General features: G+C 53.5%; 8 protein-coding genes across 8 annotated transcripts; 6 read left to right on the forward strand and 2 right to left on the reverse strand.

Moving 5' to 3' along the window:
* Nucleotides 1-106: 106 nt before the first annotated feature.
* On the forward strand, nucleotides 107-1999 carry BDP55DRAFT_630064 (uncharacterized protein; the record flags this gene model as incomplete). The annotated part of the gene is made up of 1 exon (XM_060572108.1): nucleotides 107-1999. One exon carries the CDS (start codon nucleotides 107-109, stop codon nucleotides 1997-1999), a length of 1893 nt encoding a protein of 630 aa, XP_060431630.1.
* A 596-nt stretch (nucleotides 2000-2595) lies between these two features.
* On the forward strand, nucleotides 2596-4108 carry BDP55DRAFT_713757 (methyltransferase domain-containing protein). Its single transcript, XM_060578249.1, has 2 exons — nucleotides 2596-3456; nucleotides 3541-4108. The coding sequence occupies exons 1-2, from the start codon at nucleotides 2855-2857 to the stop codon at nucleotides 3827-3829; spliced, it is 891 nt and encodes a 296-aa protein (XP_060431631.1). The 5' UTR covers nucleotides 2596-2854; the 3' UTR covers nucleotides 3830-4108.
* A 74-nt stretch (nucleotides 4109-4182) lies between these two features.
* Nucleotides 4183-6911, forward strand: BDP55DRAFT_713758 (uncharacterized protein; the record flags this gene model as incomplete). Its single annotated transcript, XM_060578250.1, has 3 exons — nucleotides 4183-5064; nucleotides 5164-5796; nucleotides 5836-6911. 3 exons carry the CDS (start codon nucleotides 4183-4185, stop codon nucleotides 6673-6675), a joined length of 2355 nt encoding a protein of 784 aa, XP_060431632.1. The 3' UTR covers nucleotides 6676-6911.
* A 3184-nt stretch (nucleotides 6912-10095) lies between these two features.
* On the reverse strand, nucleotides 10096-11017 carry BDP55DRAFT_72688 (uncharacterized protein). The gene has a single exon (XM_060579212.1). The coding sequence runs from the start codon at nucleotides 10859-10861 to the stop codon at nucleotides 10259-10261; it is 603 nt and encodes a 200-aa protein (XP_060431633.1). The 5' UTR covers nucleotides 10862-11017; the 3' UTR covers nucleotides 10096-10258.
* A 742-nt stretch (nucleotides 11018-11759) lies between these two features.
* BDP55DRAFT_72706 (uncharacterized protein) lies at nucleotides 11760-12854 on the reverse strand. Its single transcript, XM_060579240.1, has 2 exons — nucleotides 12612-12854; nucleotides 11760-12552 (listed from the first exon to the last, which is right to left on the reverse strand). Exons 1-2 carry the CDS (start codon nucleotides 12792-12794, stop codon nucleotides 12121-12123), a joined length of 615 nt encoding a protein of 204 aa, XP_060431634.1. The 5' UTR covers nucleotides 12795-12854; the 3' UTR covers nucleotides 11760-12120.
* Nucleotides 12855-13589: 735 nt separating this feature from the next.
* Nucleotides 13590-14432, forward strand: BDP55DRAFT_72694 (uncharacterized protein). Its single transcript, XM_060579219.1, has one exon. It carries the CDS (start codon nucleotides 13711-13713, stop codon nucleotides 14152-14154), a length of 444 nt encoding a protein of 147 aa, XP_060431635.1. The 5' UTR covers nucleotides 13590-13710; the 3' UTR covers nucleotides 14155-14432.
* Nucleotides 14433-17668: 3236 nt separating this feature from the next.
* BDP55DRAFT_72763 (uncharacterized protein) lies at nucleotides 17669-18289 on the forward strand. The gene is made up of 2 exons (XM_060579329.1): nucleotides 17669-18052; nucleotides 18135-18289. The coding sequence occupies exons 1-2, from the start codon at nucleotides 17772-17774 to the stop codon at nucleotides 18169-18171; spliced, it is 318 nt and encodes a 105-aa protein (XP_060431636.1). The 5' UTR covers nucleotides 17669-17771; the 3' UTR covers nucleotides 18172-18289.
* A 118-nt stretch (nucleotides 18290-18407) lies between these two features.
* On the forward strand, nucleotides 18408-19598 carry BDP55DRAFT_726840 (uncharacterized protein; the record flags this gene model as incomplete). The annotated part of the gene is made up of 1 exon (XM_060579202.1): nucleotides 18408-19598. The coding sequence occupies one exon, from the start codon at nucleotides 18408-18410 to the stop codon at nucleotides 19596-19598; it is 1191 nt and encodes a 396-aa protein (XP_060431637.1).
* Nucleotides 19599-25274: the final 5676 nt, after the last annotated feature.

Consider the following 25274-nt stretch of genomic DNA (forward strand, 5'->3'; position numbering starts at 1 on the left):
ACTACTCCAGTCATCTCGAATACCCAACATCCAGTAGAATAGACATCAGCTCGAACAGTAAGAAGAAGGGCAACCTTGGTCGCTCGGTCCCCCTTCCCCCCTCAAAATGCCTCGGCCGACGAAGGATAGAGTCATCCACGATTACACCGCAAAGATCCTCCCCAAGGCAATGATCCTCACCCTCGTCATCTTTACCGTCGTCGTCCTGGTCTACAGTATCGGCGGAAAGACCGCGGTACCGGAGGAAGCCGCGGTCTCTTTCGCCGGTATCGCCTTTGGCTTCTCGGGGCTCTGGCTGTTGGGACACCTGGTCATATACTGCCGAGGTGCGCAGGCGGTCTCGCCCCCTCCCCTGCCTCTGACAGGTATCGCGACTGGGGTCGGAGCCACGACGATGGCTGTTCCCTCCGTTCCGCAGGTTTCGCAGGTTCCCACGGCGGCTGTTGGGCTCGCGGTACCTCCAGCGGTTCTTCAACACCAGCACCAACAGCAGCATCAACATATGTATCGGCCCCAGAATAACCAACACCGGGAGTATCAGCAGCCGAATGGGTTCCCTCCGCGACTTCATAATCGCTCACAGCACCAGGATCAGTCTCACAGGGAAGTTCTGCCACCGCAGCAAGAACCGCAACTCCATTCACGACGAGAAGACGAAGTAATTGTGCAACCAGATCAGCGCGAGCAACGAGAAAGTGAGAATCGAATCTGTATGCCCGAGCAACAGAAGCGTGAACAAAAACATTGCGAGCAGCGACAGCGTCAGCAGGAACAGCGCGAGCAAGAGCAACGCAGAGATCAGCAGCAAGAGCAACAAGCCGAAGCCGAAGCGCCGGTTCAATCAGAGCAGGAGGAGCATAGAAAGGCCGAGTCCCATCGAAGACTAACAGACCATAAACCATACATCGAAGAGCCGCCTTATCCCGAGTCGGCCCCTGGACCATATGGGGGACCACAGGAAGAACTCAAGAAGCTAGCGCAGCAACGAAAAGATCAACGTAGGCAACAACAGGTAGGGAAGCAGCAGCAGCAGCAGCAGCAGCAAGAGGCACGGCTCTCTAAAGAGCAAGTTCACGACATGGCCCATTTGCAGGAGAATATATGGCCGAGACGGCCAAGCGTTCCCGGGAATCAGCCCGCTTCAGTCACAGTCCTCGGTCCTGTTCAGCAAAGACAGCAACCGAAGGGACCAAGGACTATGAAAGGGAGACCGCCCGAACCCCCTGGGCGCAGTTCCAGCCTCCAAAACTCGCTCCCTGGAACGTCGTTCCGAAGACATCGCAGCTCAAGCTTGAGTGGTTCGCAGTTTAACCAGTGCGGTCAGCCATTGAGGGGAGCATCAAATCGTTCGAGGCGTGCTCGTGATGGTTGTCCCGAAGACGGCACTGAGGCTGTCGGTGTGCGAGGTCGTTCACGAGTAGATCACGAGCGCCCAGACCCATACCAAGACATAGAGCCAGAGCCTAGGTCTGCTTCAACCAGATCGACGAGCTTGGACTCTGCCACCCGAGCATCTCTGAAGGTGAAAGTGGCCCCTGAAAGCTGGGAGAGTCCGTCATGGGCTAACTCATACCAGCCCGCTCCCTTGAACATTGCGAAAGGAGACAGGCCACCATTCGGATACGAGAGACCGATTGAACCATCAAGAGATATAGGGGACCACGCTTTTCTTCCAAGTCGACGATCCAGCCGGCTCGAATCTGATCTGCCGGGTGGAGCAGCGCAAGGCCAGGCCGGTGCCAAGATCAGGGTGCCGAGTATTCAATGTACACCTGCAACGCCACCGAGCCAGTACGCTACTACCGTTCAGCCCTCCCAAGGCGAGGTACGTGATGAATCTATTCATACTTCTGTATCCTCTTCCTCTTCTCGGTCGCCTTCCCCTCCCCGTTCAACCACCCCTTCAGCCCGACGTCCCGCTCCAAACTTTGACGATATGGGAATTCCCCTGGGACGCGAATCGACGACGCTTTGTGAAGACGCTCGTCTCTATGTCTGATTTTCAGAATTTCGTGCGTTGTTCTCTCACTTATTCTCATACCAGCTATTCTGACAGCCGTAGGAAGTCCAGTAGTTTTGTTACGGACTTTCAAACCAGTGTCGTCTTCATGCCAAAGTACAACTTCACAGCCAGTGAGCTTCTTGGGATCAAACATTGTGAAAATGCGAGTCTCCCTTTCTTACAGACATGCGGGAGAGACGAGCAGAGGGCGAAGTCTGGGGAGGAATTTGCCGACGGAGGCGATGTAGTCGTGGTCTGCAGTTCGGACGACGCGGGGCAGTGACACATCAAGCTTATGGAGTTGACACAAGCGTCCAATGACACTCAGTGATGTAAGGGAATGGAATTCTTCCGTCGGAGGACGCTTTTGCTAGATAAATATCTTTCACGCGGAAGATGGACATACTTTCCAATTTCAGAGCTGCCGTACCTCGAGTCCGTACTGGGTGTTCATAGGGGGGTTAACTAAGTCCGGGACCTCTTCCCCGCATCATTCTCTGTCCCGTCCGAAAGAACGCTTCTGACGGAGGGGCTCACTACATAGCGAGTGTTCAGTTCTTGGAGATTTGAGTTGTCATCTGCGAGTGAGGGGTAGATGGAGGCCGGAGCCCCAGGAGCCCAGAGCCGCACACCACAACCTGGGGTGCTCGACTTTTGCCCGCGTATCAAGAACCTAGCCCCAATATATTGCCAAACCCAATTGCATGAAGTATGCACGAGGGACACAGAGGTGTTCGGAGACCACGGGATTACTAATCTGTCACGTAGGAACATAGTGCAGAAATCAACCTCGAAAAGAACGGCGATTGTCGGAAACATCACAAGCCTGTCACAAACGAATCAACGCCCAACATGGCAGAACGACAGGCATCCAAAGATGCCTCATGGACCAACACGGTCTACAATCTCAACCGCGGTGACATTGACGTCGAGCGTGAGCGCCTGGCTGACAACCACTTCAAAGTCTGGCTGCCCCTAACCGTCGACCTCCTCCCTGCGCACATCCTCTCGCATCTCAAAGAAGAGAACAGAGACTGGGCCCCTCGGATTGCAGATGTGGCAACGGGAAGCGGCGTCTGGCTGACATCCCTGGCCCAGATCGTACCACAGGGCTCAGAGCTCTACGGCTTCGATCTCGACGGGCTCAAACTGCCTCAATCGCATAGATCGGAAGTGTCATTTGATTTTATGGAGCACGACGTCCTTGAGCCGTTTCCGGCAGAGCTCAGGGGCACTTTCGACCTCGTTCATGTAAGACTACTCGCCCTGGGGCTGAAGAAGGACGACTGGGACGTGGCTGTCACGAACATGCGCGAGTTGCTCGTGCCGGGCGGCTGGCTTCTGTGGGAGGACATGAGCGACCTGTTCATCAGGTTCTATCCGCTGAGCAGGGCGTATGAGGAGTTCTGGTGGGTTACTATGCAGCATGATGCGAAGGTAGGGAGGGATAGATTGTGAGTAGTTCCCACCGTCGTTGCCTTGCTTTACCTCTTTTCGCGCCGACAGTCAGGAGAACTCAATGCTCACACTTACACCAGAATGCCGATGGGCCTGCTCAAAAAGTTTCAGAAGCTTGGACTTCAAGATTGCGAGCAAAAGATCTTCAACTCGTGGGCTGCAGATGATTCCGTTCGAGATGAAGCCACCACGGGCATCATGCGTCTGATAAGACCATCGTTGACGTCCATAGTCGAAGACGGCGGGGAGGAGACGGTCAAGACGATGGAGGATGTCAGTCGCATTGAGATAGAGTTGAAGCGTGATGTGGAAGAAAAGGGGTGTCGAGTTGGCTTCAATTTCGTGTGGAACTGGGGACAGCGAGCTTGAGGTTGGGTCTAACTTACGATCTTACACTCACCTGTTAAAGAGAGGCTACTCCATCATCTCGTATCTACCTGCCTCATCTTTGGTACGCTCTGAGGATGCTTCTGAGGATGCCTCAGGTCAATAAACAAAAGGTCCCCACGACCTTTGAAATATTGAGGCGCACAGTGCCTCTGAATACTGCACGTTACCATTCTAGCCACAAGGTCTGTTTGATAGAATATACAAGGAACCGAACACACCGCAGACTTTGACTACTTCACGCGACTACCTACCATACCCTACAATCAAAAATACCACACCACTGCTCGTCGGTACCATTCATCCCGCCTCTTGAAGCACATGAAGTTCTCACGATGCTGCCGCTCGAATTGATAGGCATTTACAGGCAGTACAAGCAAGATACCGATTCATTCGCCCGATGGGTCGCCTCGACTGCCAATACCTGCGGATACCCTGCTGATCTACTATCCAACTCAGTTCCCGGGTCTGCAGAGACGTCCGAGCAGCGTCCTAAAGGCGGGCGTCTGAAGGGCAAGGAGAGAGCCAAGGCTCGCGCTGCCGGCGGAGGAAAGAAGGGATCGAATCTGGAGACAACGACAGAGACGAAATACATCATCGCCATCAAGGGCTTCCTGCCACTAGCGACCTTCATTGCCGGTCGCCAAGATCCGGCTGTTTCCGTGCCTGATGTCTTCTCTACCACAATCGATCGCATTGTCCGCCTGCGGTCTGCGTTTGCTGGTCATTTGAGCGATGGCGGAGCTCAGCCAAATTCTCAGTTCGACGAACAGCATGAATACTTCGTTGGTGTTCTGATGAAGGTTAGAGAGGCGTTACGATCTTATATGGCACATACAAAAGCAGAAGACGCCGCAGCAGATGCCGGTACAAACGCCATCAACGATGCGCCCAACGACCCGGCCAAAGATCTTGGCAACAGATTCGCTGCTTTGTCTGTTGACGAGCCGACCGAAGCATTCATCGAAGCATTCCGCAACGCGTCACATGAGAGACCGAAACCACGCGACGAAGACCCCGTCTCTTACGGATCCGAGCCCCAAAGTTCACCGGGGGATGCCATGTTTGCTGTTTCGGCTCTGGCAAACGACCTACAGAAGATCAGAGCTCAAATCAAGAGTATCTGGGTAAACCATCGTTATAGCACTCTGGATCTCGCTTCTGCTGCTGTCGCTACTACTGTAGCCACGTCTATTGCTCGTGGATTGGTCAAGGAGGTGGCGTCTTTGTTGGACGCGCAAGAAGGGGGCGTCTTCGGCTTTCTGAACGACCTCTATCTTGCGTAGTGCATCTCGAGGAGATTCGATCCATAACAGGTCCGCCTTCAAATGGACATGAACAGCTCCAACTACGACAAGTACGTCATCGTCTCACATGTCATGAACAGCTTCATCCACGCCCTTCATCCTAAAAGGCTTCCACTGATCAATGAAAAGATACTCGGCACTTACGACCCTTCTAGCAACCTTGATTCCAAGACGGGTGTAGAGAAGACGGCCGAAGATAGGATTCTTCTGATGGACTTTTTCCTGGAGCTCATTACCGTGATTCGAATGGTTCCTGAGTACCCAGTCGAGGATGAGTTCTTGCGCGAAATGAGACTTTTCGAAATGAACTCAAAGAACGTCTCCTTTTCGCTTATCTTCACTGGACAAGCCTTTCTTGACATTCATCACACGATACGTGCCGTGTCGCTACAAAGCTTGGTGGCCATGATGAATGAGCTTACGATCACGAGGAAGTCTCTAGAAACTCACCTGGAGTTCCACAAAAGCTTGGAACTCAAGACTTGGCCTACTTCAAACGACTACCGGATGCAAATTCTTTGTGCAAGAATGAGAAGAATGGATAGAGATCCGGTATACGAGGGAGAGGCTAAGGCGTACACGGAGATGGGTTTGCCTATGCCTGCGGCAATGCAGCCTCATCGCATCATGATCTACTCCCCTGTTATGGCCGGTCTCTAGCTTTTCCGCATCCGCGTTCAGGTGTATACCTACAGTTTCGCCGTCGCAAATGCTTGCGGTTCCAGCATGACTGCGGCTCACCTCTACAATGCCCTGCGTGTGGAGGACTTGATGGAGGAACCGTGGCCCGATATGCAGGTCATGATTGGCCTTCTAGGCTGCGACAATTTTTGGGCTGGAGGTAAACACCCCAGCACTACCGAACGTTGTTACCAGAAGTTCTGCCTCCAGACGGCTCTCTCAGCTGCGGCTTTCGCGACAAATCGCCGGCGTAACGCGCCTGTCACCTCACGCTCCGGGCCGCGGGGCATCAAAGAGGGCGCGCCCGTATCTTGGGCCATAACAGATGCCAAGATCTTTTCGAGTACCGATGTGGACTGGACGCCTAAGCTGCTCGACGACATTGTTGCGCGTAGCACCTATCGGCGGGAGCGCTCAGAAGATGATGACCGGCGCTTCACTCTGTCACAAATCTGCGATCCACAAGAACGTAGGGCCAGAGATCGACTTCGGCAGCAGGCCGTCAAGGCAAGGGCAGCGGGGACAGATAAGAACATGACCGGTGGTAGTCTCGCCCCCGAGAACATTACCCTGTCGCTAGTTTTAGCTCTGCACGCCGAATCTCTCGAGATGGCCTTCCCGTGGCTGTTGATGCATTGCGGCTGCTGGAGGTTCCTCCGAGCGGTAAAAGAACACTGCGATCCTTTGTTGCGGGAGCTATGCACACATGCCTCTTTGTCGAAGGAGGCCAGTTTGCATTCTGTGGTTGGCTTCATTCTCAAGGCTGCTGCGAAAGGCGTTGATGGGGGGTTGCAGGACAAGAGCCTGTTGACCACCGCGGCGGAGGTCTATAACGGCTAGCTTAGCACCAAGGCAGGCGGCAGCGAGGCAGGCAAGACGGCACTGGAGGTTGCACGTGGGTTTGGATTGACCATTGACTACGAGTTTGCCGCTTCTACTTCTATAGCGACGAGCGTCTAATTGCAGAATGAGTTGAGGGTCAGTACGTCAGGTGTCAAGGAAGGTACTGGTCATTTCACGGCATGGGAGGAACTCGGACGTTCAGAGGATTTGATATCTCATGCTGGAAGAACTTGTGTTGGAAAACAGGTGAATAATGCTATATCCCTTCGTCGAGATATATTACTCCTCGGCGATCGGGAGGGCATCAGCTCTAAGATACAGTATGCGCGGGAAGTCATACGAGTAAAGACCAATGCAATTTTACTCGAGCCTGATGAGAAATCGCAACAAGCTCGCAGTGACTGCCGCTTAGTTCCGTTTATGGCAAAGTTCTACAGTTGATCATGATGTCTCTGACTCTGCCTGTGAGTATAGCAGAGAGTTTGAGGACGTTGTTCACGAGTTGTGCTGCGTAGGCTGGTCCAAGGTCGAGTAAAGTCAACTTGTCGATGGCGAAATGTGGACTCGAGTCCGCCTGGCGATCATTTTCTAACCAAGTTTAGCTTTTCACCATCGTCATATCGAGCACAGCAACCCATGTGCATACCGCGTAGGCGTGCGGCGTACTTACACCCCATTAGTGGTCGTCACCATATGGATGTACATACATATTAACTATTAAGACGAAGTGCCTTACCCTTCTCCGTATGCGGCCCTTTAGCGTTCAGACACGCTCAATTCCAAACTGATGGTAAGATAAATCTTTCTCATAAAGCGTTTTGCCGTCGTGTGACGGGAGACTTCTGCCATGATCTCCGGGCCAACCTGCCACACAGCTGTAGACACGACCTTCGTGAAGACCGACCCGCGGAGTGAGCCCTCCCATCTGGATGTGAAGTTGGTTTCCTGGCCTCTTGGGACGGGGAAGAAATCCAGCACCTAACGACACATCTACCAAGGCAAGTTTGCATCAGTGTCAGGCAGACTCCTCTGAATGACGGTCCCGAAGATGCCGCGATCCCGCGTCCTAACTGGTTTTCTATCTGTCGTGGGTCCACCACAGAGATCCTTCTTCACGTCAACATCAGGGGATGCAAACTTGTCTCCCGAAACGAATGTGGCCCACCTTGTCTGTTTGCAATGGATTCTCCGCGGGGCCGGGACAGCTTTCGCGCTGGAGTTCTTGTTGATGGCGATGCTCTGACAGTCTGGGATAGAAGTCACAGTCCCTAGAGGAGACACTCACCCGCCAGTCTCGAGATCTTGGAGAGCTCCCCAACAGCCTATGCTGATGGACGAGGAGAAAACCGTTTGGTGAGTGCATCTCGATCTCAGTAATCAACGTTTATTGACCGTACGTCCGAGGGCACCCAAGAGCCGTCTAATATCTTGTCTTGCTGCGGTGATGAAATGTAAGGTATCCAAAGTACATCCTCAATCGTCTGCAACAAGAAACCAAACATCATCTCAATCTTTAGTTGAAAGATCCACGCACATACGGTGTCTCCTGCCCTTTTCCTTCGTTCCGTACGAAAGGTATCTAGCTGGCAATTACCACGAAGAAGCAACCACACTATAACTTATCTCACCCCCAATCCAATATTCAACATCTCGGCATCTCGAACGCTCCCAACCAAGCACCAGCACAAGCAAAAAATGGCTCTTCTTCTTTTGTATCCCAATCTCCTCCATTGGCAAGTAACACAGTCAATCAACATACAATCACCGAGAGTTCTTTTCCAGCCGCAGGGCGAAAGTCCGCCTCACCACTAGCGCGTTTGGAATTAAACCAAAAACCACACTCTTAATTTTCCGAAATCTTTTCTTATTTCTTCATCTTTTTTTTTTCTTCTTCTCCGACACCGTGGTGATGAGACATCAGGGAACGGGCCGCGGCCGCCGTTGTTGCATTTCCCACACCGAAGCTAGACATCATTTCACTTTGATCCCTCAACTTTCACCTTGCGTGCTTAAGCGGACCAAAACGTACATTTACCTAGTGACCAACTCGACGACACCAAGGCGTATAACCCCACGTAAAGGTATATTGCAACAAGAACAAACCCCATGGTCCAGGCAATATACTCACGCCAAAGCAACGACAGCGACATATGTATGTACCATCAGGGACCCTTCCCATCACCCGATACTTCCGTCACCGGGACCCAAATGATGCACGATACGCGAAAGCCATGATTTCTACAACCTGCATAATCCCCTTCAACAATGTAACACTTGAAAGCGGCGTGCAAAAGGGTACATCCCGAGATTGTGCGCAATACTGTGTGACCTCATCGTTCTGCCCAAAAAAAAAAAAAAAACACCATCCACGCGGCATCGTACATTGCTGCTCTCTCTCTGTCCCGCGATGATGGCTTAACTGCAGGATTTGGAGGGGGGTACATACACACAATATGCGGACGGGCGTGCCTGTCTACCGATGTTTGCCAGGGGTCTTTTTGCTAACCAGGTCCCTCGTCTGGCAAAACAGGAACGCGTGGTTTGCGGTAGCGGGAACGCTACGCATGGCCTACGTAGCAAACCCTCCAGATCTACTCCGACAACACCTTAGATAATTGGAGGGTCAATTTTGCTAGACCCTGACGCTCCGGCTCGCGAAGCCCGAACCAAAAGATTGGCACGACGAACCATGGCTGGCCCTGGTCACCATGCAGAGTTGGCAAAGGCCATATGACGCTACCAAGCCTCATTCGCAAAAGCCCCCACCACCAGGATATATTCCAACTTTGCCCATAACATCCATGGGCACACACAATTCCTACGTGGAAAGAAGGTTCCAGACCCTGGTTTCCAACAGCGTGTACACACCTGCACGGTGACTCTATAAAGTCGAAGAGAGGGTGGCAGGGTGGTACTTAGGTATGATGAATCGTGGTAATGGAGGGGGAAGTCAGCGATAAGCGACGTCACGGTGCAGTGTCCCCACGCAGCCCAACCCAAATACACGTTTCTGCCAAACTGCCACACGACAGACCGCAGAAGCATGGCCAGGGTTTATCAACTACCGTCGATCGCCGGGAAGAAAAGAGGTGCACTACTCCCAAAAGTAACATCCCGCAGTGTCCAACTTCGACAATATGCCATTCCTGCAGTCCGGCTCTGGACGCCGTGATACTGTTACACTGTGGCACACATGTACATGTGGCGTCGGGTAACAAGGTTGGTCTCTTCTGTACCCAATGTAGAGCGGAATGAGACTAGTCGAAGCAGCAGAAGCAATCTAGAATTGCGAGTAGTCATGCGCAAAGGAAACGGCGTGAGGAGGTTGGAAGCGAGGAGTCAGTGGATCCTTTGCCGCGTAGTGGGAGGCTGGTCGAAACGTAATGTCTCTGTCTTGTCTCTCGCGTAGTAGTTCATTGAGGCGAATTACGTCCAAGTAACAAACTGTGCGACGGCAGTCATGGATGCGGTTGGTAATGGAGTTCGATCCAATCTTTGCATTGTAGAAAAAAGCCTGACTGAATCGTTAGCTTAAGCTTGTTTCCTCCTGTACTCGAGGGAGCAGGTTTGAAGAAAGCATTCAATCCATCAAAATATGTCCAGTGACGTCGGAAAAGGTTGGTGGTTGGGCTGTTGGATGCAGTAGGTGGGGGTGTTGCAGGGATGATGTCATGTCGCCGTTTTTGCTTTTCCATCCCCCGAATGAGGTGGAGACTGCAACACCGGCGTGCCGGGCACGGTGCACCGCCGGGACCAGCACCGTCGGGCGGGGTGGAAGTAGGGGAGAATGCGGAGGCGGAGACGGCGATGCGGAGAAGCAATCGAGGAGAACCCCTACTGCTTGCCTCCGATCGGCATCGAATTTGATAAGAGGCCGTTTCAAACTAATCGAAACGGAGCTCCCTTGGAACTTTCCATCGTGCCATCGTTGAACAGTGCATGATCCATGTCTGAGTCGTGGACGGCCGGTGCCATTCGGGTCTTTGCGACGAGTGCAACCCCCCAGCGTTGGATTTATTACGGTTGAACATGTTTCGATCCGTTTCAGACCGAGACGGAGGGTCTCGCAACGCCGTAGTGCTGGCCCGTGTGTGACACGATAGACGCTTATGCCGTCATGCCTTGAACGGACACTATATCTTGCTACGGTTATTGGAGCGTGAATCGTGTCTGTTCGATGCATCGCTGCCACCTAGAGGCATATCAAACGCTCATGTTGCTGCGTTTTTGCAGGTTAGGGCTGATCGTCATCGAGGAAAAGCGTTGCATTGTGCCATACAATATCAGCAACGTCTGACCAACGATGGGATACTTGGGCAGACAGTGCAGGAAACGTCGTAAGGCTACACGTAGGATCTGAAAGAATGGAAGCTGCGCAGTCGCATGTCAGCACTGCATGAGCGTCAGCACCATAAGCTCGTTAATCGGCTACCCGAATAAGCTCACAGTATAAGCCACAGGAGAGCTGCAGATGACCTCCTATCGTCGAGGAGAGGCATCATGAGCGCATTGCCTATTGCTCACTGATGGGAGCCCTCGCGGCGTCCCCTTAGGCTAACAGCTCACCAACATTTGCCTTGTGCGGCTGACTCAGTACCGTGGGTGAACGATGCTCTTCAATGTTGAAATGCGCATACTCGGATGATCCCAATAGTTCATGGCGGTGAGATGCGTTTGATGGCCTCAGGATCTTCTCAGGAAGCGTAGACCTGGCCGCCATTCCAGATTAGTCTCGACGAGATGAGCGTCCTGAAGGCTAGGACATGGTTCGAATCCTGCGTAGTAAATTAGGCTGACTGCGCCACTGCTGGGCAACTAGCCGTAGGCAGATAACTGTGATCTTTTGTCCACCTGAAAATATCGTATTCTGATAACCCTAAATAATTTGCTCGGGTGCGCCAGAGTCTGGCCAAACCTTGAAGACTTGAGCGACCGATGAGTCGCAAGCGCTCGAGAGGATTACTGTCGAATCCGAAGCCTCAAAGTGCCATAGCCAAGACGGCGTGCATAGCCTCAACATCGGACTGCTGACATCCTATCTTGGGCTTTGTCAGCCCCCCGGCAAACACATGGCCCGTCCAAAGTCAGCATCCGAAAGAAGAGACGAAGCTGGAATTCTATCGATCCGCAAGCGAGTGGTATTTTGTTTTGTTTCTCTGCGCGTTAGCTGCAACATCAGCTATGCTGCGCCTCTCCAGCCATAGACATTGGACAACCATCTCAAGTTGGTTGAGTCGGCGCGGCCCCGGCCCCACATCGCCGGGAGATGCGCACCGAGCTATTCGCGAATCAGTCCGGTAGCATGCTTTGGATGTCTCCCGCATATACCCATTCCATGCAGCTGATAATAGTGGCGTACGGCTCATAGACATGCCGTACTGAACTATCGGCAGTCAGCAATGCCCTGCAGATTTTGGCGTTGAAACAAAACCCTATTGCATATCATGTAGCGAGTGGAAATTTCGTGATACAAGCCCGTAGCGCTCGCTTAGTACCATCCAATAGGTAAGACGACTCGGCCAGCGGCAAGAGAGATGAGACGGCTCGCCACGTAAGGCTGGCTCGAAGATAGTGCATGATACCGCATCTGTTATCAACGGAGAGCGGCAACATGGGATGGGGTTGCCGCGTCCCGAGAGGATCTTTGTTTCTGCCAGGAGCCATGCGTTGCGGGACGTGTATCATTCTCCGGATTCCGCGACGATCATACAGAGCCCGGCGCAACGGACGAGCGCCAGAGGTAGCGAGAGCTGGCAAATGCGACCCAAGGAATATGACAGCATAGATAGCCATGTGTTTCGGATCACGGCCTCCAGCAAGGGATACCGTATGGAGAAGATGCATGGCGTGCGTCGGCTGGTGAAGGCTGATCCGCTGATCTTCGAGTGAGCACTGTACTCCGTACGAATTGGATAGGATTGGTTTGGCCGCACATCAACGGCCATGCCTCCGTACTTCAAATTATCGCCGCTGGCGCACTTGACCAAGGAGAAAGGCTTTGTCGAGAACGGGCCGCTGAAGTGTCTAAGACATTCCACAGAAGCCACCTTTCGGTTCCCCGAGACCTTTCTAGAGACTGGAGGCGACTGACTCTCGACACGGTCAACCTTCCCCATCACGTGCCCAACTTTCTCTCGCCATTCCTTCGCAACAGCAGGGAAGGGTGAAAAAATGTGAAGAGGGCCGTGATACAATTTTAGAAAGTTGGGCCGGCTAGCACCTTACCATATGTGGGCTAGCATCATCTCGCATAGAGGTTGGCGTGCTTGTCGTTTTGTGGCTGGAATTCTAAGGCTGCCGCGATGCTGACCGCTGAGTGGCCCGTTGAAAAACGTTGACTTTGTGCAGGCGCCAGGCGGTGATCTGTGATGTCCAGTGGAAATGCGACTGTGGGGATGGGAGACCAAGAAGGTGTGGTTAACTCGGCCGCCATATGTCCACCAGAGCCACTTCTAGTGGGTGCGCTAGAACTGGGAGAGGTGGGCTAGTCCCATTGTGAGGGAGTGAGAGACTGAAGATGCGACCTGGCGAGCCTGTTCGGCGGGTACGGAGTACGGAGTATCGTCGTGGGTATTCATACGCGAGAGACAGTCGGTCTGAAAGCCCCGGCGGACCCTTTAACTGTGTAAGGGTGTTGGAAGGAATGGAAGGAAGAGAATGTTCGGCAGCAAGGGACAGACAGTCAAGGGACCGAGGAAGCGAGCCCGCCAGTCCGCAAAACCACCGGGTTCAGGCTCGGAGGTGGTCCGTTGCTGATGAGCCAGGCAGACAAGCCGGGCGTGATAGGTGAATGAAGAGACGAGGGCGGAGGTAGGGACACGGCGTCGAATGTGCATTCATCGTGTTGGAATTCATCGCATCTTTCGAGGCCCCCACTGAGGATGCCCTGGTCAATTTACCGTCTGCCGGCATCAGTCTGGTCTTGGGCTGGCAGCCGACAGCACATGGGCCGATGAATGGGCCAAAATGCGCCGCGCCGGAACTATGCGAGAGAGAAAAGGACCCTCTTCTCATTCCGAATCTTGATTGCTGATGGCCCGTCGCCGCCAAGCACCAGCGATGAGCCTTGCACTTCGTATCACGTCGCATAAGGTACGAATAGCGATATCACGCGCATGGCGATTTTGGGTCCTACTGCTGCCGTACCCTGTCGACAGCTCTCCGTACACTGTGTGTGTTGCTTCCGGCCAGAGACGGACGCGGTACGGCCTTGTATCTCTACGGATGCGGGTACGGGAGCATGACCCCGATCGTCTTCCGGAAAACGTTGAGCATTACCAGTTGCCAGAGACACTCTGCGCTTGCAGTCGTCCCGAAACGAATCGCCATGCGGTTGCAGGGCTTTGCTTTGGCATAATGAAGCACTTGAGCCGTCAGGAGCGTTTGGGTCAGGGCCCTTGCAAAGAAAAAACGCTGATAAGCTTGTCTCGTCCCCGATGGCTTGGGTTTGTGCGTTGCCGCACTCCCAAGCTTTAACTGACAGCTCTCGTCCAGTGACAGGCCGTGGAGCTCACAGACCCAACCTAGTGAGCGAATGACCGTCTTCCAGTCTCGACAATGTCTGTCGCAGCACATCAGACGAACAGCAGGGGGTTGCCCGTTCCCGGGGCCGTGACTGGCCCAAAGAGCTCGAGAAGCAACCCCTCGTTGCTGGAATTCGGCATGCTGGCGACGAAACACAGAAGAACAGCGTCAGCCCTTGCCCTTGAACTCACTGGCGCGCCTCAGGTTTGAGATCGTTTCTCAGACGGGCAAGGCGGCTGCAGGGCGCGAAGAAACATCTCTTCTCTCGCGTGCGCTGGCTGCAAGGGCGAGCCTTGTACTTTTTGAGGAAACATTTATCGCATGGCGCTGCACGCTTGACCTGCTGGCGCACACAACCCCATCATTGGCATTCCCCTCAGCGGCAGAGAGAGAAAGGCGAGACGGTTGGGGCGAACTGAATTGCTTGCGATGGCCAGGCGGCGGAGGAGACGAGACAAAATGTCGGTCTGGGATTTGTGAGGCAAAGAAGGGGAAAAAAAAAAAAGGATTTATCCCGCATCTGGCGTCTTAGGGATACGGCGGAGAAAAGAACTGGAACCGTTGTTCACGATGTGATTCGTGCATCCCGTAGGGAATCTGCCGACCGAACGTGGTGTCACTTTGACGATGCAACGCTCTGTGCCTCGCATCTGTCCAGTGAGATGTCGGCACCCTCTTCGCTTCCTGTGAGACAAGCCGTTTTTTTTTTTTTTTGCTCTTGAAGCTTCCCTTTTCCAGCACTTGCATCGCAATCGCGCGGCACGGTGCAGCAGGTATCAGTCCAGATCGTGGGCCAGAGTATCGAATGTCTACGGCGACCTTTAGAGGGCGAAGCACACACATGCTGCGTGCCATCAGAGTTCCACACCATTGAAGCATCTTGATATTGTTCCACGGCCACATGATGGCGCGGAGGCGGTGGAGCGTCTTTTGATAGATGCGCGCCGGACAAACAATAACGTCGTTGTTGTCGGTCGATCTTGGCTTCCGGGCGCCATTCCCGGAAGAGATCGGCCGGGCCATTGCGAAATCGCACTTGCGGCCCTCCACCTGACCCCTTCATGTTAACAGACAGATTGCATCTTGATTGCGTCCGATACGGTATCTCGTTGTCGTCGTCGGCCTCATTTTAAAGTAGATGGATTCTCCCCCAGAAAAGCTCGGTCTGTCCGCAGACCATGGCCCTGGAGGCTGGGCAGGCCAGGTCCAAGGGTGTTGGTCCGTTTGGACCACGGGTTCGTGATGCTTCTTTTTTTCTCTGGCACACTCGCGTACATGCAGATGTGCGTTATCATGGATTGCCAGGGCGGAGGGGGTTACCTCGCCCAGGCCTGCACTTCGATGATGGCCCGTCCTTGGTACCCTGCCGTGCCCTGCACAGCCTGTAGCCGGAGAGCGAGGAGCCAAGACATGTTCCGCCGTGAGCCCGAAACATTGGAATTGTTTCTCCCTTTTCTCGGGATCGAATTGACTTGCTCCCTTTCAGTTCCAGCGGCGGGAGCGAGAGCATCCGTCGGGTCGCATGAGAAAAATCTAGGAGGACGTTTTCATGCGGGCGGGAAGAGGGTCCCTAACGCAGACGGGACTGGACGAGCAGCATTTGGCTCCGACGGCCGTTTCTGGTGGTCCGACAGAAGGCGGTTGCCGGCGGCCCCTAAGACGGCGAAGGGGCGTCGGGCCCAATCAGCCATCTGGAGGCCCCTACGGTCTACCAAAAGGTGGAAGATGCCTCCAATCACGAAGACGGTCGAGGTGGACGTGGACGCAGACGCTTGCGTTCTTGTCTTTGCCCTTGGGCTGAGGAACGCTTTTCCTTGGCCGTCGAGTGACCCCAAGATGTCGTCCCTTTGGACAGCGAAGTCGACCCCTGCCACCGCCTCGTCTGGTGGTGTGGAGTTTGCTGCTGTGGTCGTGGGTGTGACCAACCCCCCGGTCGACTGCGAGAGCGACAACTTGACAAGAGGTGTGGGGTGTTTTGGCGCTGGGAAACGTCGACAAGCAGGGAAAAGCGAACGAGGCTCATGATGGATGACGAAGAGTGCAGTAGGTACTTTGTAGGCAACATGCCTCGCTGCGGCTATTACAAGTCAAGATGGTGATGTCTACCAGCGTGCCAGTCAAGTTGTGGAGGGCACAGTAAGATGCCGGCCACCAGATGTGATGAAAGGTGAGCGGCGTCAGCCTGGTGGTTGAAGGAGGTTGAGCAGATGACAGCATGGGCTGAAGTGCCGGCGATTAGGCTGGACAAAGTTTCCACACACTCGTTCCTCCCTCCAATCCACAGCGACGAGACTATCGTGAGGGCCATAACCGTGGCCGTGGGTAGGGCGGCTTGGTCGGTTTCGTCTCTCGTCAGTCTCGGTGACCCCTCGCATCGGCAGACTCGCCTTTCTACTCGAGTGCTAAGAAAACGCCATGCCTCATGGAGGTGATAGCCTAATGGAGACATCTGAAGGGGTGATGGCAAAGCCGCGACGCCCGTCTGGACGAGTTGCAATGTGCGGCGCGGTACAAAGTATCGCAGATGGCATTCGGTCGTCAGTAGCACCCTTTTACATGAAACGACACACTTTAGAGGCAATCCTCGCAGCAGCGCGTGGTCGGGATGGTATAGTGCTGCAAGTAGAAAATGCGGTTGTGAAGCAGAGTGACAGAGATGGCCAAGGCTGGACAGCGCGGTCCTGACCTGAAGGGCGAATTAGAGTGTGGAGCCGTAGATTGTGCAGTCAATGATGAAGGGGCACGGCGTAGGAGATGTGCCAGGTGTGGCCCGTGTGGGTAGCGTCTGTGATGCAAAGTGTGGTGGTGTGTGTGCCTGGTGCTGGTGCTGGTGCTGGTGTGTGGTGTGTGGTGTTTGGTGTTTGGCTTCAGGAGGAGTGGTAGAGGGGGTACGAAGCATTTCGCGGATGGGCGTGGGAGGGAGAGGCGTCTATCCGTAGGAGGTCCTCCGTAACCCGTTCGTCGTTACTTCGTACTCCGTACTCCGTCCCCCATGCCACCATCGTCATGTGGTGGGAGAGAGAGAGCATGGCCGTGATTGTACGCTCGACGTAAGGTTTGGTGCGGACACCCCATGGACAGGTTGAGAGATTGACGGAGAGCTAGGTAATTAAGGTGAGCAGTACGGACATACTCACAGCCATTGATTGAGCCACATCGCGCACGAGGTGACTGAGCGCTCTGGTTGATGGTACTCGGGAGAGGTAGGGTTGAGTGGTGGATTGCAAAGAGAAAATGCCTTAGGTAAGATGCGAGATGGTAAGGTGTCGATGGCTCGAGTCTTTGACGGGAGGGTAGGTACGTACCTCATCTTGCAGAGTGGATACCTACTGAACAGGCACCTGGCGAGGTACCTTGGGTTGAAGGAGGAGCGACAGGGACTAGCGGGGGCTTGACCTCCCAGCCCCTACCTCGCTTTCTCTCGCTGGCGCTGCTGCCACAAAAGCCCCCCGGTACATTGTACTGTGCCAACTGAAATCGTCGACACTGCGTCCCCGTACCCAAGTGGATCCCGTTCAGGATGAGGGCCTGACCGGGATCGGGACTAGGGGGCAGGCCAGGATCAGGACATGGGACTTGGTGGACATGGACTTGGGTGCAAGTGCACATTGCACTTCCATTGCAGGAGCATCTTGGTGTCTGTCCGGCTCTGTCTCTTGTCTATCTGGCGCCTTGCAGTGCCATCTGTGCTCTCTCTCTCTCTCTCTGTCTATCTCAATCTTGACTTTTCTCTCTCTCTCCACGGAGTGTCAACCTGTCGAATCCCACACCCCTCCCCCCCTGGCTACCTAATTGGAGCCCCCCCCCCATTCAGAGGTTACTTTGTACTTCGTACCCCCCGTCCCTTTATGTGAGTCCACCCGAACAGAACATATCCCATCCCGTCCCCAACCCGTCCAAGTCTGCTGTGTGCCTGACCGACCCGGCCATAGATATATACTCCTCTGCCCTCCCACCTCACACCCCTAGGTGCTTCTTGCTCTTTCTTTTGCTTCACCAAACGAGTAACTCTGCTTTACCCCTACTTCAGAATATCTTCTCAATTCCCAAGCCCATCAGGCCTGGACACTTACACCACCAAACTACCTGCTAGTCAGCTGCCACTATTCGCTGTAGACCAGCTGCAACTGCGAGAAGAGTCGACTGAAACCGCCCAGTCTCAGATTTCCTCGAGGGAGATCGCGAACTTCACGTCACCGCCAACCATGTCTCTGGCCGGCCAGACTATGCCCGTAAGGGAGTCGGTACATTCCAGCCGAGAGGACCGTGTTACCTCCACCATCACAGACAAGAAGGATCAGCAGTCACAAAGGACCTCTTATAGAGACTCGCTTCCCAACGCACCACGACCATCCGTCCAAAACGACGACGCCCCGAACGAGAACGAAAACGCAAAGATGTACGGCGACTACTACGAAGAGATGACGGGCCCTTCCCCCAAGAAGGCCCAACCCACCCAAACAGCACCAGCACTACCAGCCAAGAGCTCCCTGAGAGCTTCGAGACTTCTCGACGGCATGGCCCTCAAGATCATCACAAACCAACCCACACAAGCAGCACCCCAAGAAGTCTACCTCTCTTCCGAAGAAGAGGCATCCTCCTCCGCCGATGAGTTTTCAGACTACGATTACGAGTCCGAGAGCGCAGAGTCCGCCGACTCCCCCGTCCGCAGGAAGAGCCAAGAAGACACTGCCCGCGTCGTGTCCGTCGTCTTCGCCGGAAAGCCCTCCATTATCGACCTCCCCTCTACCAGAAGGTCCGCCTCGCCCGAGTCTATGGAGTCCAGCAGGCCACCGAGTCGCCTGGTCATCTCATCAACGGCGCCCTCATTGCGTAGGATGTCTACCTCCTCCACCAGCGGCGCCTCTTTCTCTCCCGTCTTCCACCCACCCAGGTCTAGCAGCATGATGATCACCAGCAGCATGCTACCCAAGGAGAAGCCTTCTTTCCTCAGCATCGACCCCTATGCCAGCAAGCCTCTCGATGAGCGGGCCGAGGAGCAACAAGTGGAGGCTGAGAGGCCCGAGAGACCCAAGACTCCCACTTCTCAACTATTTAAGAGGACTCTCAGCATTGTCCGCAAGCGCAGCCGTCCTCAGCTTAGAGACCTCGCTGCCAACAACTCCTCCCGCGATCGCCTGTCTTCACCATCACTGGGACACCTCCCCTTGTCGGCGCATGCCGACATCACGGAAGAGCCCGAGCAAAAGGCACCTTGGTCCGCAGTCAGCTACCACGATATCATGCGTGCGGCCAAGAAGAACGCGCAAAACCAGCCCCCGACCCCATCCACCCCCGTCGCTCAGGTGCAATCGCCTAGCTCACCGGCGGGTAACACTCGGAGCCGAATTCTCAGCGGCTTCACCAACCGCAGAAAGAGCATCAAGATTGGCTAGTCACTGCTCACCCACCAAAGAAAAAAAAAACACCAAAAAACCAAACACAAAAGACACATCCGACACACAACTGCAGAGCACTTTACTTGCATCACTTTTTTTTGCATTCGGGTTGGGACCATTTGCTTTGCATGCACGGCGCACGAACGGGGACCGGAACTGGATCACGGCGTTTCACATTGACCCTCGGGTTACGGATTGGGCTCGGCCAACACTCCTTTCTTCAATTGGCGCAGGGCTATCTTGTCTTTTTTTTCTTTTTCAATAACGACGACACGAATTTCTTTGCGTGTACAAGCGGGGTCGAAGTAATGTGTAAAGCAACAGTGTAGAGAGAAGAGGGACCAAAAGCCGCAAGACATACAACAAAACTGTATGGTCACTGGGCAATGTACCAAAAAAGGGACGGGGAATAGGCACGCCTGAGAGCGATGGCCTTACAACCGGGCAGCCGAATCGGCCACACCCCTCCGCGAGGCTTCGGGGGTGGCGCGGGCTAGTAGACAAACCAATCAATGATACCAACAACAATGTCCTATCTGTTGAACGATTTCGTGCAACAACTGCCTGCTTCTCGTGACGTGATTATTTGCACCATTTGTATGGATTATGAGTAACATCCGTACGGAGTACGTGTTGGGGAATAGCAACCGGCGAACGGTATCCCCATGCAGCCCGGCTGCGTCGCAGCTCGGTCCCCTGCAGTGGCATCTGACGAACCGGCTCCCCAAGCTTTCGGTTTCGGCCTCTTTTTTTTTTTTTTTTTTTTTTTTTTTGGAACGGCCATTGTTGTCACTGCCGTCGCTATTGTGTGCGTATGTGTCTATGTGTAAGGAAAGGTATGTGAGCGGAATGGGCCATGTGTTTGGAATGCGGCTCAGGGTACTCCGGACGACCCGACGGCCAAACTTTGGGCAACAATATTATTGACGCCGACGGCGGAAACATCGCAAACGAAAACCGACAATTGCGACGACGTCTTCGCTATGACGCTGAATGGGAACTATGGGTAGCTTCCCAAGTTACTTCATCGACTCATGACCCCCCCCTCCTGATCTATTCCAGCGCCGACAAAGTCTTGGACAACTCGTGGTCCCTGCGTCCAAAGTTTCTTTTTTTTTTTGTTCTATTTTCTAAGCCGGGGGAGGGGGGAGGTTCTGTCTACGTGAGGTGATGAAGCCTCTTGGGCCCCCTTGCCTCTGTGGAAGCAATACTGTCAACGCCTGGGCCCTATATGTGCGCTATGTATGTCTTACACGCGCGCCAAATACACTACAAACCCCGCACCTCGCCTCTGTCTTCGAGGCTTGGGAGGTGGTGGCCTCGTGAGGGTGCGTGTGTGTATGTGTGTGCGGCAGATAGATGGTATCATGGGTTGCGGCTGGAAGAGTACGTCAATGGGATAAGGTAGGGGGTACGTTAGTATAGGTTGGCCTCTTGCGAACTACGTTGACGGTGGCGAAGGGAAGTCTGTGCTGAAGGGTGGTTACTGGAATACCTGGTTGCGAGAGTTTTGAATCGAGAATCGATAGATTGGGTGTTCCATCTTCGCCATCAAAGTCGTAGCTTTCTTTGGGAACAGGTTTCTGAAGGAGTGTGGTGGTGATGATGCGAGGCTTTGATTGGGGGGTTGAGATTCCCGACTAGGATGCGAGTTCTAAAATAGCCACATTTTTCGTGAGGCTGTTTTTCAAGAGGTTAAAAGAGGTACCTAGGTTTTCGCCTCTTCCGTAGAAAGTGGGGACATGTTGTACCAGAACCATACCCCGGTCCCGTCTCTTCAAAGTTCATCTTCAGGTCCCACGGGGCGGAATTTGTAGAGAATCCCCCCCCCCACTTTTCAGAGGAAAAGCCTTGGCGATGTATGGTATGTGGGAGGAAGAAGAGGTTGAATATGTCCTATTGCCTGCGACATATCCGTAGTTGTCCAGTCACTATTATTACTGACGATCGAATCTGTTTAATGGCAAGCAGGGTGCGGTGTGGCTGAAGGCGGTGGTACGTCAATTGCAACGTGGAGTCCATGCAGTAACGTTGTCGTTTAGTTTATTTTCTTCTTGTTCCCGTCTACATGGCGTTTTCTAATTCTCTCGCTTGCTTCTGGGGGGGGGGGGGGGGGCTTGCTGCGGACGAGAAGGTCGAAAGAGGAATCGTGACCCCGGTATCGCGATGCAGGCAGGCTCTCATTGAGTAGGACGGAAAAAAAAATATTGTAAAGAAACACGTCGTCGTTGTCGTCGACCGCCTCAACGATCCACTTGCCTGCACAGTACCTACAGGAGAATTACTTGTCAGGAAAAAGATGGAGACTTAGACGGGAGAAAGGAGGACGGGAAGAAAAAAGAAAATGGACAGATAAAAAGGACCCCACTATCCCACCGTCAGCCGTCCATCGCCCACCGCCATTATCCGCGCCAGGCGCCTGTCGCATTCTCCGCTTTGCTGCAGTGTGCAGTTGTTGCCGTTGCAGTTCTTGCGGATGCGGCCCCCCCCCTGTGGTCGCGCAGAATGTATTGATATGGGATCATTGGATGGTTTTTTTTCTCTGGTTCTTGGCTGTATTGTTTTTCTCCCACTGTGAGGAAGTGTCTTTTGACGACATTGCCTATCTTGTCTCTGTCTCTGGCCATGACGCATGCTTCTTTGAAACGTTGAAGATAGTGTCATAGTCTGAGAATTAAGACTCTTCTACCATTATGATTCACGGTGATATCGGACAAATCCCCCCCACCCATTGCCATCGAGTAAACTTTTCCAGAGATGGTGGCTTGTGGTCGGGAGGTGTTCGTGGTAAGGCAGATATCAGGTCACACGTGGGGTCCGGCCGCTGAAGGAAATCCTGCTTTTTGCTTCGCGCACGGTGATTGGTCCGTCGACTTTAGGTCGGAAGAATTGGATACGGATGCCTTCAAGAGAGATCTACCTAGAGCCTGAAGACGCAGTGCACCCAGAGAACCATTTCAATCTTGCCGCGCTTCGTCATTAAATCATTTCGGATTGAAGCCCAAGGACTCATTCTTCAGGAGAAAAGAGGACGAAGAAAAGGGTTCACTGTTCCTATGGTTTGGCGAAATTTTCTCGTCATCTCCCGGGAATTTCAAGGTTGCGTTGTTGCGATCGAGACAGGTTTGCACTGTCGCAGTACTAAAAGTAGGGTAGGGAGCACATTTCGGCAATCGTTCTTTTTGGTCCAAGGTAGTTGGTCACACGCAGTCGCTCGCCCATCCATTCGGGTTTCTGGTTCGCCTGCCATCGTCACAGACGTCTTGGATCGCGAGAACGGGGGATAGAACAGGTTGGGTATACCGTATGACAGCCCCGATCCCAGATTCCCGGCGCAAGGCGTGCAAGTGTGCGTGTGTAAGCGTGGTACGTGTAAAGTAACCTCGAGTGTAACGCAGACGGCGGCGGCGGCGGCGGCGGAGAATGGGGAACGACGGGGACAGGGACCAGCTCACAACTTTTCCGTCTTTTTCCCTTTCTTTTCGCTTGTTCTCATCCGTTCCAATGTAACCTCCAAACGCCGGGTGCGTGGGCGATGGAGCACCGTACGCGATGATTGAGAATCAAGTATGCGCTGTTGAGCGCAACACGGCAGGGTCTTGCATGCTTTCAAACCCGTCGAGACTTGACGGGACGTTCCCACTCTATCGGAGCTTACCTAATGTGTGGGTGCGTAAGGGACATTGCACCAGGAATGCTTGTTAGCTAAGCTGAAGAGCTGAAGACGTACGTTGGTATCCCTCAGCCACAATCATCCCGGTTCACTTGTAAGCATATAACACGCCGGTGCTAAAGCTATATTACCTTTTTCTGGACCGAAACCCGCAATGAGAGACGTGTCGGAGCCTGAGCTGGGAGGGGCGGGCTGGAGCGGTGCGCGACGGCCGGCCGAGTTCTAGGCTTCCCGGCGCTTTGCGGGCTTGCGGGCCACACCCGTCGAAGCCATGTGGGTTGAACTCCGGGAACATCGTGGCAAAAAAAAGATGAAACCTCAAGAACCTTGGTACCTTGGTGAACTTGGGACTCTGCGGCTGAGATGTCTATCCACAAACCACTTTATACATTCCTGCACTGTCTTTTGGCTGCGTCTAATTTTTCCCCCCGGGTTCCGCGTCCTTGAAGCAAGCTCGTTACACGTGTAAGATCCGGGCCCCGAAATAGTGTTTATAAACAGTAGTTTATTCCAGACAGACGGCGCTCAGTTTAGCATTGTAAGTGCCTGGGATTACCTAAGGTCAGTTAGTAACTCAGTTATGGGGGCATATGCCAATACGAACCTTTGTTTGAAGTTGAGCAGAACAAGTCAGAATCAAATCAGATACTTGGTAGCCGCGCACTATACGCGAAGCTGCCGGTTCGGCTTCGGCGCCGTAAGTGACGTGAGGCTTAGGTTGCAATTTGCACTCACACCCCATCCCGGAGTCTTTTTGCCGTTCGGTGCTGTTTGTTCGTCGGGGGTGTGTAAGTTTTGTAGAGCCGTTGTGCGACTCCGAACATCATTGGCTTAACTCAACGTCAGCGATTCTTTTTCATTCCTCTTTTTGGAAAGGAAACCACCGTCCTGTGATGTCTTGCCGATCCCGTTGCGAACGAAAAAAAGAATTGATGGCGTTGGAACAGGAACCCGAAGATCTAACCATGCCGAATGGGTTGCAAACGGCTTTTCTTCCCATAGCCGGAACACCGACCACCGGCCCGGACGCGACTACCGTACCTACCTGTCTGACCTGCTTGTGCCGTTGCCGTTGCCGGGAGGTTTGGTCACGCAAGCCCCGGAGATGGTGATGATCGCCCCCCTCCTCACCCTGATCGTTGATGGTGCACAGTCGCACACACACACACACACACACACACACACACACACACACCCCTCCGCCAATCTGGCAATCTTGGAGTTCGCATGCACGTTTGTGCGACGTTGGCTTTCTCTAGCGCCGCTTTCTTGGTTGGATTCACCCATTATGATCATCGAGTTGCGAGCAAACTACCGCTAAAGTAGTGAATCCGGGGATTCGCCTGCTTACTTTTCAGATTGTGCTTCTGGGATGATGGTTGAGTTTAGATGAGCACTGTGAAGACAACCAAGGACAATCCCAGCTATGAAGGATAGGCTCCGGATTCCAAGGAAATTCGTTTGCTGTCTCTCTATCCGTATCGTTTAATCAATCGCAGAGCACTATGGTCACCACGGGTTCTAGCTTTCGTCCTGGCTTTCCCTGGCATCACCAAAATAGATTGAGACCACCAATACTTAACAATGACTAGATTTATCGTGTTTTTCCGTTTGCGTTCATTATGCGAGCGGGACGAGGCGCGGGGAGGCGAACAACGTTGGGCGATTTTGATGATGCCATCACCCATGGAAGGGGGTGTGTGCGTGTGTGACTGACGTTTTGATAGGCGACGCCGAACCAAAGTCACGCGGGTTTTAAGCTTTCGACATGTATCTCAAACATCTGGCGATCTTTCTTTAGAAGATTTGCAATCTGCAGATACGACGCTGTGGTCTTGTGCTGGATTACATAAACCGCCAGACGCAACGCACTTACACCCCCCACCCCCAACAACCCCTCCTCTTGATTCACGACTCAAGCTTCGGCTTCGCAAATTTGGGCAGACAAAGACTCCAACCTGCCGAGGCTCGCGATAATGTAGATATGTGGCCGTTGATAG

The sequence above is a fragment of the Colletotrichum godetiae genome (assembly GCF_030913485.1).
Source record: "Colletotrichum godetiae strain CBS 193.32 chromosome Unknown BDP55scaffold_13, whole genome shotgun sequence".
Classification (NCBI taxonomy): Eukaryota; Fungi; Ascomycota; class Sordariomycetes; order Glomerellales; family Glomerellaceae; genus Colletotrichum; species Colletotrichum godetiae.

Bases quoted from the DNA above. Each gene is read 5' to 3' on its own strand.
- BDP55DRAFT_713757 (XM_060578249.1), top strand. From the start codon at position 2,855: ATGGCAGAACGACAGGCATCCAAAGATGCCTCATGGACCAACACGGTC. The intron at 3,457-3,540 runs GTGAGTAGTTCC...CACTTACACCAG, and splicing joins AAGGTAGGGAGGGATAGATT to AATGCCGATGGGCCTGCTCA.
- BDP55DRAFT_72688 (XM_060579212.1), bottom strand. From the start codon at position 10,861: ATGCATCGAACAGACACGATTCACGCTCCAATAACCGTAGCAAGATAT.
- BDP55DRAFT_72706 (XM_060579240.1), bottom strand. From the start codon at position 12,794: ATGGGGAAGGTTGACCGTGTCGAGAGTCAGTCGCCTCCAGTCTCTAGA. The intron at 12,553-12,611 runs GTGCGGCCAAAC...CTCGAAGATCAG, and splicing joins ACGGAGGCATGGCCGTTGAT to CGGATCAGCCTTCACCAGCC.
- BDP55DRAFT_72694 (XM_060579219.1), top strand. From the start codon at position 13,711: ATGGCCCGTCGCCGCCAAGCACCAGCGATGAGCCTTGCACTTCGTATC.
- BDP55DRAFT_72763 (XM_060579329.1), top strand. From the start codon at position 17,772: ATGGGACTTGGTGGACATGGACTTGGGTGCAAGTGCACATTGCACTTC. The intron at 18,053-18,134 runs GTGAGTCCACCC...ACCCGGCCATAG, and splicing joins CGTACCCCCCGTCCCTTTAT to ATATATACTCCTCTGCCCTC.